Below are 18,953 nucleotides of genomic sequence, written 5' to 3'. Positions count from 1 at the left end.
GGTGCAAAATTTATGGGAGGAGAGAATTTAAATGAATCCCGCAAGGTGTTACAGGTTTTGCTCTCGTCAATGTACTAGTGTTTGCCCCATTATTTTCCGCCCCCAAAAAAGCACGTCTTAAACCGGATGCTACCTGGTAGATTGCGTTATGTCAATTTCAATCTCAATTATGGAAATGATCCGACTGCGTCTATGTTCTTTAATTTGCACGTCCTCAGTAGATTGTGTGCAGAACTTTCCACTCCCAACGGCACTGTTTTGAATTGCGCTCTCACGCTAATTTGCCCTCTGTTTAGTAAATCCTCCCCTAAAACTGGTCTAGGAGAAAGAATTTTAAAGCCACCATGAAATCAAAATTGACAATTCAATGACATCCTTAGTTTTTAAAAATGTATATGTCCTTGTAATCTTTAATCAAAAATATTAACTTACGCTCCCCCTCGCAACAACATCTCCACTTGCACACTTCAGCTTTGAAAAGATTCTAACATTAAAGGAGCGATGAGAGAGTTTAAACTGCTCACTAATAATTAGTTCAAGTAAACTTTTAAGGAGCAGTTCACTTTAAAAAAAAATGTTTGCTGATAATTTACTCACCCCCATGTCATCCAAGATGTCCATGTCTTTCTTTCTTCAGTCGAAAAGAAATTAGGGTTTTTGATGAAAACATCCTAGGATTTTTCTCCATATAATGGACTTCAATGGGAACCAAACGGTTCAAGGTCCAAAAGACAGTTTCAGTGCAAACTGCAAACTGCTCAAAGGGCTTTAAACGATTCCAGACGATGAATAAGGGTCTTATCAAGCGAAACGATCGCTCATTTATTAAATAAATAACAAAGTTTAAGTTTTATAAGCTCAAATGGTCGCCGTGCTGTGTTCTGTGATGAGCGTTCGTGACTCCTGTTCGAACTCGTTCATCAAAATGAACGCATCTTTTTTCGTGTCATTTGGTTCATTCAACGAACGAAATGAATGAGTTGACTTGACTTGGGAAAAGATTCGTTTATTTTGATGAACAAGTTCGAATAGGAGAGTCACGAACGCGCATCACACCCTAACCCTAAGTAACAGAGCAAGGCGAGCATTTGAGCTTATAAAACTTAAAACTTTGTTTTTAAATGAGCGATCATTTCGCTTGATAAGACCCTTATTCATCGTCTGGAATCATTTAAAGCCCTTTAAAACGAGCAGTTTGCACTGAAACTGTCTTTTGGACCTTGCACCGTTTGGTTCCCATTGAAAAGTCCATTATATGGAGAAAATCCTGGAATGTTTTCATCAAAAACCTTAATTTCTTTTCGACTGAAGAAAGAATGACATGGACATCTTGTATGACATTGGGGTGAGTAAATTATCAGCAAAAGTTTTTTTAAAAGTGCACTACTCCTTTAACCATCAGTGTGCTGTGGAACATACTGTACCTTCGTATTCGTGATTCATAGTTGGCCTTCTGTTTCTTCAACTCATCTTTCAGCTCTGTTACCAGGCTGTTAAATGCTGTTGTGCAAGTGTCAGTATCTCCCGTGGCGTTCACCATATCTCCAACATTTCCATTCTCACTGCAGCCTGCACTGCTCACACACATTTCCAGTGCTTCGCTGCTCTCCGTGACCTCTGAACTCCTGTCCTCACTTTGCCCTTGGACAGACCCTCCAACTGACCACTTCACAGAGTTCAGCCCAGAAGGGTCACTTGCTACGGAGTCGTCCACTAAAATCTCGCAAGAGGACGTGGACCAGGGCGTGCTCGCGACACTGGGTACGCTGAGACTGGATAAGGTCACGTTGTCATAAGTGGACAGACGGTGCGAAAGGGCTGAATCCTTTCCCATGCGCTCACCTGAAGAAGTGCGCCGATGGCTGCGGAGAGAAGAAAGCCCGTTTATCAACCAGTTGCCGGTACTGGGTAAGGTGGACACGTCCACGGACGAGCCCCCTATTTTCGCGGGCTGAGCACGCACCCCTCCACTCTTGAAGGAGTATTTCCAGGAGGGGAGGGATTTCATCTGCTTGCTGGGGCTGACCGTCACACCAGCTTTTCCCTGAGGTGTCATTTTGGCAGTGATAGGGGCACCTGTACTGATGTCTAAAGACGTGGCACTGTCGCACGCACTCTCTGCCACCTTGGACGCCTGGCTCAGAGATGAGCAGTTCAGCATCTCCTCATCGGAGATCCACTCCGCCATGCAGCGCTGACCCCGAAGACAACTTCCGGTCTGCTCAGAAGACATATCTCCCTCAGTCCCCACATAAAGACGCTCATGTTCACTGATCAACACCGTCATCAGGTGCTGAACCTGGGACGTTCCTAAAAAATGATTTAAAATGACTCAGATATTAGTTTCTAACTGTATTACAATGTATACAAATACTTACCTTCCATCATTGAAACAGGGTCCTCTACTTTAGGCCGAAGGATATTTGGTCCAAATACTGTTGCAAGGTTCTGGACGCTCATCTTGTTCTCATTTGAGTGTGACTGCACCTCATCTAAGAATCTACGTGAAGACACACAGTATTAGACAACAGATATTCATTTATTCAAATGAGTAAAGGAATAATTTTAAAAACATTGACATGTACAAGAACACTGATGGGATGCTATGTATTCACTTACTTGCAAATGTACTTTAACAAATTATAATTAGCCCGAGGAAGAGTGCACACCTGCTTCACAAGCTCATCTAATCCCTATAGGAGACACACATGGGACATCCATTAGAAATCCAAATCATCCATTTTAAAAAGAAGAGACATAGTTTTGAATGTGCACTTCAAATAGTATTTTTTAAAGATAATATAATATTAAAGAGATAAAATGCCATACATAGAGTACACTTTCATGACTGTTTCTTAACACACTCAAGTACACTTTTGAAAAATGCACTATGTAATCATAATTAAAAGTTGTTTTGATAATCTTTTGTCATAATTTAAAGAAGTAAACTTATTTTGATGTGATGACTGACATACTAAAGCTCATGTAAAGTACTTAGAGTTTTAACTGTAGTGTGTTAAAATTACATTGAAAGTTCATATATTTTAAACATACTAAAATGTTAATTCATCATTACAAATGCGTAATTGCAAATATATTTTAAAAATACATGACATACAAGTTTTAATAGGAATTACATTAAAGTATATTTTAGTTTACCGTAAATGCTTGTCAGAACATTTGGCAGTGCACTTAAACCCTATTTAGAAAGACAACAGAAGTAGTTGTGAAATTACATATAGGCCTGGTATCGCAGACGGGGCTTATATTAAGCCAGGATTAGGCCTTAGTTCAATTATGAGGACATTTAAGTAGCAAAACAATGAAACTGACCTATTTTAAGAAATGTCAGTGCAATTTGCTTTCAGTTAAAACAGCTCAAATGTGTATTTTCAGTCTGTGACTAGGCTTACACCTGATCCCTGAAACCAGTGGATAAAAAATGTACTTAAGTCCTACTTTAAGTCAAAAAAAGGACTCAAGTTCAACTAAATTTAAAATATGATACAGTTTCATAAAATTGTAAATAACCTGTAATTAAGTGCCCAGAAACATTATATTCAGTTCATACTCCATAAGTACTCTTTTAAAAGTTTACTGCTTTTTTGTTTTACTTGAGCAATCCTTATTTAATTCAATGTCATCCCATTGAAATACTGATGTATATCAGACTCACCACTTCGTCATCTTTTAGCAGAAGCTGTGCACAGGTTAGAAAGTCCTCATATTTGTTAAAGGGGATCACAGGCTCAGGCAACTCCCTGAGGTAGAGCTTCAGGAGGGACGCCACAGTGTGAACGTCAGTGTTACTGCAAGACGTCACACACAGGTCAGTGGGATACACAGATACATCAGTTTAGTTTTCTTGACTAGGAAAGTACGGTTAAACTGATCCAGCACCATGAAAAGCACCTATAAGCCACATTGTAAAAAAATATTGTTGGTTAACTTAAAGTTTTAATTTTAAGCAACCAGGTTACTTAATTTTTTAAGTTCATTGAAATGGAAAAATTGAGTTATTACAATGAAGGAGATTGACTTAATCATCAGAAACGCAAAATATTATGTTATCTGAACCACATAATTGATTTAAGTTGATTTGACAAAAGAAAAAATGTTGTGATTACAAATCATGAACATATTTTTTTTACAGGTCTCTATACTGTAGAAACTAATGCTGGTTTAAACTGGTAGAGGGAAGCACAATCGCCATGAAATTATATAAGTGATTTATTATTATAAATGATTTACCAGTGCACATACATTTTTTTTTTTTAAATTCATGTGCCTCATAATTTTAATCAAAATAACTTCCATCGAAATCTGTTTTCTTGTCTGATGAGGATGTGTTTACGTGAGGCCGGGACAACCTGTCACTCACGTGAGATCACAGCAATAGCAAATCCAAAGATCCAATAAATTTGCATTTGAATTACTACAGCTTGTGTACTACTTATAGCTCATGCTTGAAACTTGGCATTATGTTTTCCGTTTCATAAATTTGATCTCATCTTGCCTGTCAAACAGAGGCTTATCACCACAGTCAAAAGCATCCTGGAGTTCTTTGACCAGGTTGGCTTGTCCTGGCATCCTAAAGAGACCCTCCTCTTTCAGACCCTGTTCCCGTATGAAATCCACACACTGCTCCACCAGGAGAGGGGCTAGCCGTGGTCCAAACTTCCTCTCATATTGTATTGTGTCCTCCAGTCGCTGGCCAAAGATACCTACAGTAATAAAAACACCAGAGAAAAATGCAAAAAATATTAAATAATTAAATAAAAGCAATTGAACATTGCAACCATGACATTATCAAACTGATTTAACAAAATCCCAGTTAATCTCCAAAATCTATACAGTATCCTATCCTACCTTGCAGTACACTTCTGCCTCGTATAATACAATCTTCTGCACGCACACACAAGCCATGATGATCAAACAGACACGACAAGGTTTTAACTTCAGACATGAGACACATGGTAGGTCCCTCCTGGCACAGGCAGCAGTCCACTTGAACAGTGATGCATGTGAATGTGTGTGTGCAGTGAGCGTCAGCAGTCACACCTGTTTTTGTCCTCTTTCATTGTAACGGTAATCCAGCCTCACAGAGCGTGGAGAGAATGTGGGGTGATTGTGAAAGATTACACAGAGGGGCATCATATTGCTTAACCCATTTATGCCCAGATTCTCACAATGTTTTTTTTATAAACATAATGTTTAGGATGGTTAAAATATGACATTGTTGTGATCACAATGTTCCACAAGTGCTGATATATAGTCCAACAGCACTGTGACTTTTGGTATCACGCCACCTTATGTCATGTTGCAATATTGCTAGGTATTTTATATTAGTTTTATAGTGCTTTTGTCATTTTTATTTCTATTTTGCTTTATAATTTATTTTTTCTAAAGTTTCTATTTTAGTTTTAATCACTGTTGTACTCAAATTTAAACTTATTTTGTTTCAGTTGCAAAGGAAACATTTTCTTCATACGTTTATGTTTAAGTTTTTGATCTAATTAATCGGATTTGATCTAATCGGATTTATTTAAATGAATGAAAATGATTTTTAGTGCTGCAGGCGTGATGTCAAACCCAGAAGGAGCCAGTAGTAGCCAAGACCTTCCAATGAGATTTTATAGCAGGGTTTTTCATTTATTATTAGTAAAATAAGGTCTACGGTAAACATAACTTGACGATCCGTTGACGCTTCGTTCTGTAAAACGCAAATTACACACCCATATACTAAACGCAAATTTTGAAGCTGTTATGTTTATTTTAAAAACAAGGTCGTTTGCCTCAAATATCGTCTGCAATATTTAGAACTGCAATCTGTCTGGGTCCTGTGATAACAAAGGCTGTCTGTTGTGGATATTTAATACCATTAAAATAATATTAAAATGTTTGCCATTATTAAGACACCCCTAAATAATCCATGTTATTAAAGACCTGTAATATAATACCTAAAGTTTCAGACACTGTCATTCAGACTCTGCTAGTGCTGTTGTTATTTTAGTCAGCTTGTGTATCAGCCGTGCCAGATATAGATCAGCTTGCTAGTTTAGTTTTAGCGTTTTCTTGAAATCGGCAGGTTATGTTGTCTCAAGTGAGAAAGTAATGCTTAGTGATTGGTCTTATTTATGTATGATATCCAGGTATATGTTACCTCCTCCAAAGGGAGCCCAGATGACACGTCTGATGGCTTTGACCCAATCCTCCATGTCATTCTGGGAGTTTGCCATGAGCAGGAAAGCCTCATGGCTGAGAGCCGATCTGTCCTTCTCTCCTGTACAGCCTATGGAGACAGACGGGGAAAAAAAACAAATAAATCTTTTGATTGACACAGATAGCATTTAGTCTGTCAGAGTCCCTTGACACTTCAAATGACAGATAAATTCCAAAACATGAATAATTCTATTAATTTATGTCAATGCAAATGCTATTTGTAGGCACATGAAAAAAAACGTCAGAATTATATGTGGGGAATCATTAACACCACATATTGCTAATTCTGTTGCATAATCTAATTCATGGAAGTGACTGAACAGCTATCATGTTAAAAAAAGATTTGATTAAACTAGAATTATGAGTCAAACATCAGGGATGAATGATGATGCAGCAAAAATATTAATTTAATAATTCATAAATTAATGCTTTTATTCAGGAAGGGTACAACCATTTGACAGTAGGAAGGATGCAAAAGTGACAGTCAAGACTTTTGTAATGTTACAAAAGTGTTATATTTCAAATAAATGCTATTCCTCTAATTATTACATTAAAGAATCCTGAAAAAATGCATCATGATTACCACAAAATATATTAAGTAGCGCAACTGTTTTAAACGCTGATAAAAAGAATTGTTTCTTGGGTGTCAAATCAGCATATTACAATGGTTTCTGAAGGATCATGTAACTGAAGACTGGAGTAATGATGGCCTTCACAGGAATATGTACAATATTTTGAAGTTAACTAACCACTAGATGGCACTAAGGTCATGGGGGAATCTCACACGGCCGAAATAGTGATTTCTCTTCATGACATCATCCTTCAAACCAGACATTAGCCATAGCAGCACAGGAGAAATGTGGTATATATCGTTCTTAAAAAGAGGACATCTGATGAACTGAATTGTGCCATGACATTTGGAGAATGTTATTTGAACTGATTTCTTAATCATTCTGTTAGTGTTTATTCAAATGGACTAAATAGTTCAATTTTAAGTTGATTTGCTTTTGAATGCTTGTCAAAAGCACATCATGCCTTGTTAAATACATAGCATTATGGAACTGTGCCTCCTTTTTATTTCCTTCCTCAAAAAGCCCTCCCGCACCACCTCCCGAAAATATCCTCAGCATCAATTCTGTTCAACCTAGTTTTTGTGGATGGATGGTTCCATTATCTGTCTGAGCCTGGCTGCAGACTGCAGACTATTGGTAGGTTGCTAGTGGCTAGACAGCACACATACTGTAGGACTCCCTGAGGAGTGCCTGACTGTCTCTGATCTACACATGTCTGAAAGACATGGAGTGGATGATGAATTGTCTCTGTGTTTGTGTCCTTGAAAGATGAAGTTCCACTGCCTGTATCTCACATGTAATGGCAATTATCAAAGGCCTGACATTGTGGGGACGTAAAAGTGACCTCTTTAGAGAACACAGTTGATTTTTTCTAATATTGGCACGGTTGCATTCATGATAATGTGTCATTTGCAATGTGTCATTCATGCAATTATCTAATCAAACAATCACATGGCAGTTGCTTAAATTTACCAGCTAACAGCTATTCAACCTTTTTCATTTTTGAGACAGTCTAACAGAAGGATGGCCAAAACCAGAGAAATATCAACTGATTTGATAACTCTAAGTTTTTGTCATATTTGATTGCCATTTTCTAAACTATAGCGAATAAAGGTGTCTGAATACATTTTGGTTTGACTGTGTGTGTTAATATATAAATGTATATATTAATCATAATTTCATGTAATTTCTTGTAAACGATATAACTTCTAATCAGTATCATATTATTGAAATGTTTTTGAAATTGCTGTGCCTGAATGAATTTGAGTGAATTATAAGTGCTCTCAGGCTCACTCACTTTGCAAGGCCAAAGTCAAGGTCAGAAATAATCAGTCTGAATTCACAACATAATTTTGAATTTTGACAGAATTTCCCAGGATTTTAGATGGCCTTGCTGTCCCTTATCTGCAACGAAAGCCGGGCTAAACTGCTCACATTCTTTCTCCGAATGTGCATATAATGATTTTACTATATGACATTTAACATCTTTCTGGTAAGGTCATGGATATGGACTATTTATAAAATGATGTTTTAGATAAAGTGATGTTCATTCCACTGGTGGTAAGAACCATGTCATGCCTATTTTACATGATGCATTGTTCAAGATAAAACATGTACTTGGGGAATTTCATCACTTGAAGGGTTTTTGTACTCTAGTGAGCCAAATTTTCTTCATTAAAGTCCCATGAGCAGGCACTGTTACACATACAGGACATAATAATAAAACAATAATTCTTGTTTTTCTTATGTGCAACATAAAAGGCCAGATATTGTTTATATATATATATATATACTAGATTAGTGTCAAGATCAAGTATTAGTTACATATATTATACTTTTTAAAAATATTTCCAACATATAATATTCATTAGTTTTAGCTGTCTTTGAACACAATTTTTTTTTTGTATTTTATTTATTATTGTAACAAATGCTTTGGAGTATCATCTAAAAACACACTATGAAATCCCATAAGCTCAGTCAGCTTTTAGGTGGCTGCAGTGTGTCTTCCTCTGTCATGTATCAGAGAGAGATGTATCAGGCAGAGAGAAGCCCGAGGCACAGTGTGTGGTTTGGCCAGCAGTAGACTGGGACAACATCCAGCACGACAGGCCTGAGGCTTTCTGATGAAGATCTTTACTTTGAATCCAGCACTTTGCAGACACACTTGCGTTGAGAGGTGAAAGTCTGTGTCTTAACTTATATATATATGTGTGTGTGTGTGTGTGTGTGTGTCTGTCTGTCTGTCTGTCTGTCTATCTATCTTTCTCTCTCTTAGAAAAGCATTGTTAGCCAATCACAAGTTTCATTGGTCTCTGTTGGTAAAGACGGAACTTGCGAACATCGTTACTTTTAGGAAACACACCCCAGCCTAGCAACCATTCAAAACACATTTGCAGGGACCTAACAAAGCTACATCATTTTAAACATTTTTTTTCCAAACCTCCTAATTCCAACAACACAAGATTTAACTTCAAACTTCAGATTGGCCTTCAAATCATTTTGTATCTAAGAATTTTTCAAGCCAAAGTCTTGACAAACGTTCATTTTCAAGTTACCTGAAGTTCTTTACACACACACACACACACACGCACAGAGAGAGAGACAGAGAATCTGTAACATTCAGGGCAGATATGCAATTAAGTTCAGATTGCTCACAGAAATATTTTCTCAGTGATTCTTTATTTGAACAACTTAGCTAAACGCTAGAACAAAGCATGTCAAATATGTTTGCATTCATGTAGGCTAGCAAAACCAACATGCTCCAAATATCTGCCATTTGGAAACTCTTATCAGTGCTGTTGGTTTAGCTCTCTCTGTGGGGCCGTTGTTTCTGGTTCTGATTAGTGAAGATGGGAGCCGCTCTTTAGTGAGTCTCTGCTCTCCGTGACTCCCACTGTCATAAAATCAGTTGACCTACAATGGCTTCCTTATATTCTGACAGCCATTAGTTCTTCCTGTGTGTTTTTTACTTTGTAGAGAAATGCAAGGATTATTATGAATTTAGAAAGAGGGATATCCATGGTTATGTCTACATGACAGATGTTTATTTAAACATAAAGCAAGGACATTATATATAACTGTATCAACTATTTTTCATGTACCCCTTCATTGACATGAAAAAAGAAATGTGTTCTTTTTAACTTATTTATACTGAATAATATTTAGCATTGTCATGATTAAAATGGTCATTACATGTATTACATAGGTGTATACTCTATAGGTGAGAAAACAAGTAGCTTCGTTTTAAACTAAAACACTGTGAGAAATATAGAACCTGTTGCAGTATTTTATAACATAGTTTGATTTTGGTTTGAATGGCTGAGATATTAAAATGGGACAATGACAGTAAATAGAGGGAAATAATATGTGAGATAAGAGTGGAAAAAATTACAGAGCAAGTATAAGCTACACAATTAACAAGATTTTAATACTTATTAATAGCTATTAATAGCTAATATATATTTAAATGCGACAGTAAATACATTAATAATGTGATTCTACAGCATTCATTTGATTTATATTTCAAACACTTTCTATTCATTAAAGAATCCTGAAAAAAAACAAAACAAAAAAAAACCCATCAGGGTTTCCACAAAAATATTAAGCAGCACAACTGTTTTCAAGTTTACACTTTAGATTATACATGACTATTATATGACTTTTGCCACAACAAACTCTTAATCACTGCTTATTAATAGTAATTAAGGTAGTTGTTAATTTTCGGTATTAAGTATTAAGGAATGTAAAATATGGTCATGCAGAATATGGCGTTAATATATGCTTTATAAGTACAAATCAACAGCCAATATCCTAGTAATGCATGCTAATAAGCAACTAGTTAATAGCGAGAATTGGACTGCACTGTTTGCGTTTTCAACATTGATAATAACGAGAATGTTTCTTGAGCAGTAAATCAGCATATTAGAATGATTTTTAATATGCTGAAAATTCATCTTTGCCATCACAGGAATACATTACATTTAACATTTTAAAATAATTAAAGCAATTTTTTTTTTAAATCCTCTGAAATCCCCAACATTTACTTTTAAAGTCATATTTTCTCTTTTGGTTCAACAAAGCAAAATCAAAGCATTTATTAGTGCCTCCTGGAACCCATCTGTAAAACGTATAAAACTTGCAAATAGTATACATAAAGAAACCGTATTCACAAAATCATTCATGAACTAACTTCATATAAAGTGTGACTCAAAATGAGCAAGGAAAGGGTTAAAGTGTCAGTTTCAGCTCAGAAAGCAGACGGACACCTTTCAACATAGCTCAGGCAAAATTACAGGCCCTCACATTCATGCAAGACTACCTCACCAGCAGCAGCTCCACTCCTCACAGCCTGTTCCCAAAATACACAACTCACAAAGCCACAGCTTCCTGGATCTTTTTCATGAATCTGACACTCCAGATGTTACAGTCCTTACAAGCCGCAGCTGGATCCAACATAGATGATTTACAGGTTAAAGAACAAAACTCGTCGCCCATAAATTCCTTTCCTGCTATAAACGCTGTACTGCTCTTCCACCGCGGTCAATCTCACAAATCGATCTACAGTATATAAGGTGCCTTCTTTATCAGGAAAGTGTGTCCTTACCCTTAGCGAGAACAGATCGGTGCTCCTGCAGCTTGCGGCAACCGAGTCCCATGTTGGCACACGGGTGCCAAAGAGGGCAGCGCTACAGCTGTGCCATGTTAGTTACATCTCTGGCCTTCCTGGAAGGTAAATACGCAACATAGGTGTGTGCTGGGTGTATGCGATTGAGGGAGAGAGGAGAGGGAAAAAAACTGTGCATGGGACACAGTAAGATAGAGAGAATATGAGAGTAAAAGAAAAAGGAGTGCGCAAAGAACCCCACAGTACCATCACCAACAGAAACCCGAAAAACAAGTCTTCCGTCTGCTTCATTCATTCATTCAAAAAAAGAAGTTGTGTTCTCTCTTTTTTTTTTCCCCAACCTTTTTCTTCCCCGCCCCCCTGGTCTGTCAGACTCGCCCTCGCTCACCCTTATAAGCAGAGCCACCACAGTGCTCATCTTTGCCAAACATCCCCCCCAAACACAAACAGACCTGGCTAATCAATCTGTGTGTGTGTGTGTGTGTGGTTGGGGGTTGATATGACTTCACATAGGGGGGCGGTTGAACATTTCTGTAAGCCTGACGCACAAATCTCTGCATGTTGCCTGGATCTTTTCCCCTATTAAATCTAACGGCTTATTAATTAAAACTTCCCCTCTTTGAAGACATTTCAGAGACCACAAGGGCTTTTGTGTGTTGCACAGATGCTTTTATTGCACACTGCCAGAAGGCTTTAGATCTGAGCTTTTAATGTACCAAACTGCAATCTTCACAGACAGAGCATGATGCTTCTGTCAGCTGTAAGGACATGCTCACTCAGATCAGACCTTCCTACTCCAGTCTGCAGTCGTGCTTTTGTGTTGAGAGCAGGCGTAAATAGAGCCATTGTTTGAGTGACTGATTTAAAAAGACCAGGACTTATGGAAAGCGGGTTTCGTTCGCTGTACATAACAAAACACCATTATACGGGGAAGCTCAGTGTCCACCTTGCAAAAGGATTATAGGGGTGACAATAATAGTCAAGGTGTAAGAAATGAACTGCAGAATGTAAAAAAAAAAGATATAAATGGAGCCCAGTGTTGAATCTCATGCTTCATTCTCAGCAGAAGATGCTAAGACTTGCCTTTTGTTTGGCCTTTTTAAGAGCTATTCTTTCTCTGACTCCTAAGAAGTGTGCAAAAACTCTCAGGGGATTTAGCCTTTATTCACTTTTAATCTCAATTTCAATTATCTGAAATGCAAGACCACCAAGACACAAGGTTTTTGTGTCCACTTTTCATGGCAAATAATCAAAGTGTGATTAAGCATGACAGTTTATGTTTCGCTTAAGTACAAAGTCTTAAAAAAAACTATTGCGAAAACCTCATAAAAACAGTAAAAAGTAATATAGTGAAATAATAGTACAATTCAACAAAAACTGTTTATATTTTAAAATGCAATTTATTCCTGTGATGGCAAAGCTGACTTTTTAGCATCATTTTGTAACATGTCTTCAATGTCACTTTTGAATTCCTGTCAGTTTAATGATTTTTTACCTCCTTTCATTCCATCATATACTTGTTCATGCTTAGATTTTGCTTCAGCATCATATTAAAGTATTAAAGTTAATCATGACCAAGCAATTTCTCAGAAAAGAACACAGACACCTTGGTCCTGAATGCCAAGTCACGTGTTGGTGTACAGTAGTTTGAACTCTTTTACGTTCAGGTTTGCTTGCTGTAGCAACAGCTAGTGATATTTACTTCTTGTAAATGAAAGAATTCTCTCATCAGTCATTTTACGACAAAGACGAGAGAGAGTCCGCGCGTTGCTAGGCACCTAAATAAAATATCCCAATAAGAGGCAAAAAGTCAACAACATTAAATAAAAGGGATAGTTCACTTTGAAATTAATTTTTTGATATGTTTTAGCTTACCTCAAGGGCATCCGAGATGTAGGTGTCTTTGTTTCCACAGTATTTTCAATTTTGACATTTTTAGGTCGAACCAGATCAGATCACGTGGACGTGGCTGTGGTTACAAGAGGTAAAAACGATATAAATACTGTTTGTTTTCTAACACAAACCGCTCGTTTCGTGTCTTAGGCCATCAGTGTGTATTTACATATACGAGTCATTCAATCATGTTTAATTTGGACTTCTCTGTGCATGTTTTTTCAGCTGGACCCAGGGTAAACCCCATAAAACTGCATTATATGACTGACAGACAAGAACGGTTTGACCAAAAAATATCAAAATTGAAAATACTGTGGAAACAAAGAGACTAAACAAAGAGCTAAAACATACCAAAAATTAATTTCAAAGTGAACTACCCATTTATTCACCAATGCTATAAAAACTTGACCCTATAGTATAGCAGATGTACTGTATATAATGATGCAAACAGATTTTTTATTCAGGATATGCAAAAGCATAATTAAAATTAGCATCAAAACCTAACTTCACATTTTTAAAAAGAAGTGTCTCTAGCAATGTATAGTTACAGAAGGGTTTCAATAAGGCGACTGACTGTTATAGGGCCACAGATACGTGGAGATGATCGCTCGCCTGGGTTTCGACAACAAGCAGCTGTGTGTCATGCATTTGTCTGTGAATGCAGTTAAAGCATGAATCTCCACGGTGGACCAAACATGCTAATTTCTTTATTTTAAATCAAGGAATGCCTCCTCTATGAGGGGACTGTCTGCAACAGCTCAAGTTAGCCTATGACACCCCATACCGAATTCAAGGTTTACTAAGGCCACGTCCTTTGCTTATGAGATGCTGGGTCAGGGTGTGCAGAATGATTTGATATGCGGAGGTTCCCAGAGCACACATAAACAATAGACACTTCAGTGGAGTCTGTCCCACGGGAACATCCTGCTGCATCTGTAGCGCGAGTCGTGACCCATGTGACAACAGATTGTTTGCTTTGAATTAGGAATTCAGGCTTATCATATATTATCGCTCATATGTGACATTCCAAAAGTGAATTACTGTTGGATAATGTGTGGCGAACAAAAGAGTAAGACTTAATCATTTTTAATTACTGACCCTCATGTCGTTCCAGACACTATACGATTTTCGTTCATCTTCAGAGCACAAATGAAGATATTTGTAATCAAATCTGAGATATTTCTGTCCCTCCATTGACAGTCTATGCAACTACCACTTTGAAACCTCAAAAAGTTCTTAAAGAGATAGTCGCATAGACTGTCAATGGAGGGATGTAGTATAGGCTAACTAATATAAACAAATGGAACCTTATCGTAAAGTGTTATCTAAAAGGTCTCAAATCTATAATAACATAACAACTTTAGTCAAAAATTTTATTAAAAAAAATCATTCAAATTTCATCATTTTAATATGTCCACCACCAAACATTCAGGCTGCAATGTCATAAAGTCTTAAATATTTCATTTTGCATGCATTTTTTTATTTTTTCCTTTTCAACGTCATACTTTATAAAATTTTATTTTTAATTTGTTGTTCATCTTTTTTATTTTAAGATTTTCAATGTGGTCTCAGACTTTTACACCTCACAGTAGGTGGTCAGCGTTTTTGCAAATGAATGGATTTTAGTCTTCAAAAATGTCCTTCATGAATCCTCAGAGGACACCTCATGCCCTCTAGTGATTACCTCTAGTAATGAGGAAGCTGTATTTCATCAGTAACAATATGCAAGCCTGTGAGCACAGTGCCTTGTTTGTTTTCTTGCTTTGCCATTATATTCCTCCTTGAGTGGCAATAGGACCAAGAGTATATATGTAAGCGAGTATAAAATATAACATGCACAGATTATGCCCTGATGGCACAAACCATTGAAATGGTTTTTAAATCAGACCACAGAAGATTCAGGAATATTTAATTATCTCTTACCTGGAACTATTTCAAAAAGATGCCGCCCAGGTTCGTCAGGATTGGCTGTCAGCTCGTTGACTTGACTACCCTGCAACGGGATACATCCCTGGAGGGAAAAAGACCGAAAAGATGACTTTACAGTGAAAAGAGGGCTGAAAGGCACGTCTTTAGCACAGTGTGTGTCCAAGCCACTCGATTTTAGAACTGTTCAACATTTTAAGCTGTTTTATCTGTTAAAGCATTAGCATAATGAACAATTTCTCTGCCGTGATAACAGGAGATCAGTGTTCCATTAGTCTATTGTAATTTGATTATTGATTTGTGGTGCTAATAAGAACCGGGGTTAAACTTCAGGGCAGATTAGGCATTGTGTGAGTTCTCTGTTGTGTGCGTGGCCCAATTTTACATCGTAATCAGTAATGCTGAGTCATGCAAAATTAGACACAACGACAGCCAAATCATAAATTATGCACCAGCCTCCTTTAACTCATCCTCCATCCTTCACTGCATTAACACAGAAATGCAAGCTCGCATCGCTCTGAAAATTCGTCTCTGCCATTCAATAACAGTTAAATGAAATTTCAGAGGGTATGCATTGATAAGGGTAAATGCTTATAGGGTTACACGCTCAAATGCAAGCTGGGCACATTTCTGTAGCGGAGATTGAATTTAGCTGTGATGGAGATGGGGTGGGGTCGGGGGGGAGGGGGGTGGAGAAAGAGAGCGGGAGCATTACAGGGAGTTTATGGCCTCCAGAGGAGAATAATATGAATCGAAGGATGGACGAGCCAGACTAAAGTCATGCTGCATTAGGGGTCATGGGTCAGCTGCTCTGTCTCCGCTAAATGCTTTGACTTACACTACAGCCAAGCAGGAGGGCATGCTGTTTCCAAATGAGTTTGTCAGGCTAACAGCATGCTGATGTCATCGTACTGTAATGGAGACTGTGGCGGACAGAGCTTTGTTTCCAAAAGCCTCGCTGACAGGGGATAATGAATCCCTAGTGTATGTGTGATATTAAGTTTCATATTTTTCTCTTTTACTTATTTTTTGTTGATTATTTTTCAGAATAATACTAAATCAAATAGCATGCATATAACTCACAAACAAAGGATACTATATATCAACTATTTCATGAACTCTCATAATTTTAAACAAAAACCATAAGCAGCAACAAGGAAAAAGTGGAATTTTAGGGGAGTTAAAAATGACAAACAAATTTATTTAGCTGTAGTTTTAAAAAAAAATCCTTTTCGGTTGCAAAATATAGTTTAAATTTTGTGTATATACAGTATATATATATAATGTATACATTACAAGATTCAAAAGTTTTGTAATATTTTTGAAAGACGTTTCTAATCAAGTCTGAATTTACTGGATCAAATATACAGTAATATTGTGAAATATTACTTCAATTTAAAATAGATGTTTGCCATTCTAATATGTAATTTATTTCTGTGATGGCAGAGCTGAATTTCCAGCATCATTACTTTAGTCTTCAGTGTCACATGATCCTTCAGAATATCATTCTAATATGTTAATTAGGTGCTGAAGAAACATTTATTATTAACATCACAATTGAAATATTTATATTTTTGTGAAATCTGAAATTTGATTAACAGAAATTTCAAAAGAACAGCATTTCTTAATAGATTTTTTAAAATGCCTTTGCTATCACCTTTGATTAGTTTAATGCATCCTTGAATATAAGTAGGCCTATACAATTCTTTCATTACAAAAAAGAACAACTTTTGAACAATAGTATATATATATATATATATTCATAAACTTTTAACATACAGTAGCTCAACAAATAAGTGATACTTTTAGAACCACTTTCTGAAGAGAGAAAAAAAAAAACCACAGTGTTTTCCCTCCTACTGATACAAGTCCAATATCCTGTAGATGGTGTGAATTGTGGGTCGAGGGGTTGAACTTGAAAAAAAGAAAAGTCATTATTTATCTCACAATCAATGCTTAAATCAGTAAGAGGGATAACATATTGATTTTTTAGAGGTAGGGTTATTGATCAGATATGAAATAAGAGGTCAAGGTCTCTTCTTTTATTTAAATCTATTTTTGGAACATTAACTATCACACTGTTTAGACACAACAGGGTCAGATTTTATTTTGATTAATGTGGCTGTGGGAATCAAGACAACCTTACATTTCAGATAAAATGATATTCTGACAAAACATTTATCCTTATTCTCAGTTCTCAGGTCCTCCTCCCACTGTACCTGTGGTTTGGTTTCCTCCTCATCCTTGTAGAAGAAGAGCTGATCAGTCCGGAGCACAAACCAGCGCAGCTGCCAGTTCTTCATGATGCTGCGCTGTTTCTTAAGCCAGCCTGCTTTCAGCGCCCTCTCTTGGAGGCTGGGTGACGACGGCCTGGAGAGCTCCCCCATGACCATGCTCTTAGACCTAGCTGGAAATGCAAACACACATACATACATTTGATTATGTCACAAATACATTCCCATTCTGCTTAATCCAAGCCAAGTGAATTCGCCTCCACTAGTTTGGACAAGCATATGCACAGAATGCTCATAAAAATGCTTAGATGTGTTCAGCAATGTCAGCAATTTGCCACCACAGCTGAAAACAAGATGTATCATGTATGCCTTATGACAGGTTCATCAGTGATACAAAAGCAAAACAATTTTGGGCTTATTCATGAATTTCAACTCCACTTATGTTGACCTGAGAAACACAAACCACAACAAAGCGGATCAGATAGGGTGGTTGTTTTTTTTTTTTTTTTTTTTTTTTTTTGAGAGGCATGCCCAGTGACACAAGCAACTCGTGCGCCGGAAGGGAAAAATCAATCCTTTCTTTCCGGTGCGCTGAGAACAGCAGGATGGCAGTAAACATGAGTGCACTCCCAACCTTTGTACAGCCGTGTTCAGGATCACTCTCGAGCTCCCTCTTTCTGTCTTGTCCCACTGCTCTTATTTGCTAAGTCATGATTGATTTTTTTTCTAGCCTTTATCAGTGGCCCAATGTGGTTGAGTTATTCCTATTATGTAGGCCTACGTCAGGTACTACTTAAGACTTTCAATGACTTTGTAGTCTCATATGTGATTTTGTAGGCTACTCTATCTCATGTTGGGGAGGGGGACTGTTGGAAAAGGAGAAGAATAAGTTAAATAAACTCATAAAGAAGGCAGGCTCTGTCGTGGGGAGTGTGTTACCCATTTTATATGAGATAATGCAGGATAACATGATTGGGAAACTTTCTCTTATGATTAATCATGACTGTCATCCTCTTAATGAAATATCTCGAGCTTTTGTGAGTACCGACAGCTCAAAATGAATTCATCCAAGCTGCTACAAAGAGCGTTTAAGAAAGTCTTTTTTCCAACTGCAATTAGATTTTATAATCAGTGTTACATAAGATGATACAGATTATGGTCGTATATAATCAGTCATAATGCTTTGAAAAATTGATATTTGAGAACAAGATTTGTTGTTGTTGTTTATTTAATTATTGTATTTTTGTGCTGCTGTGAGATATAAATTTCCCCCTGGGTGATTAATAAAGTACATCAAAGACATCTTTAGTATTAGCAATGGATTTTGCGAATTCTTATTATTATGTTTTTTTTAAATACATTAAAAATATGGGAAAAAATGTATAACAATATATAGAAATTGAATAAAATTATGTTTAAAACGTTGACAGCATCACATAAAGAACAATGATTTTTACCCCCTCCTCTTAAATACTATTTTCT

General features: G+C 36.9%; 1 protein-coding gene across 6 annotated transcripts in view; it reads right to left on the bottom strand.

Moving 5' to 3' along the window:
* The window catches only part of arhgap22a (Rho GTPase activating protein 22a), a 29,190-nt gene that overhangs the window by 5,749 nt on the left and 4,488 nt on the right, over window positions 1-18,953 (bottom strand). For 5 of the 6 annotated variants that reach the window (XM_039672214.2, XM_039672207.2, XM_039672209.2 and 2 more), the window contains 8 exons: window positions 17,457-17,644; window positions 15,235-15,322; window positions 6,164-6,292; window positions 4,517-4,724; window positions 3,677-3,809; window positions 2,620-2,693; window positions 2,379-2,500; window positions 1,425-2,310 (listed from right to left, as the gene is read on the bottom strand). In XM_039672214.2, coding sequence (XP_039528148.2) covers window positions 1,425-2,310; window positions 2,379-2,500; window positions 2,620-2,693; window positions 3,677-3,809; window positions 4,517-4,724; window positions 6,164-6,292; window positions 15,235-15,322; window positions 17,457-17,644 — 1,828 coding nt within the window. Of the gene's footprint in view, window positions 1-1,424; window positions 2,311-2,378; window positions 2,501-2,619; window positions 2,694-3,676; window positions 3,810-4,516; window positions 4,725-6,163; window positions 6,293-11,397; window positions 11,669-15,234; window positions 15,323-17,456; window positions 17,645-18,953 lie in introns of those variants that run through there. The other variant, XM_039672215.2, reaches the window with a different exon arrangement.

The sequence above is a fragment of the Pimephales promelas genome, chromosome 11, assembly GCF_988280905.1.
Source record: "Pimephales promelas chromosome 11, fPimPro1.hap1.1, whole genome shotgun sequence".
Classification (NCBI taxonomy): domain Eukaryota; kingdom Metazoa; phylum Chordata; class Actinopteri; order Cypriniformes; family Leuciscidae; genus Pimephales; species Pimephales promelas.
Note: the sequence above shows the minus strand (reverse complement) of the source record. Positions and strands in the feature narration are given on the sequence as shown.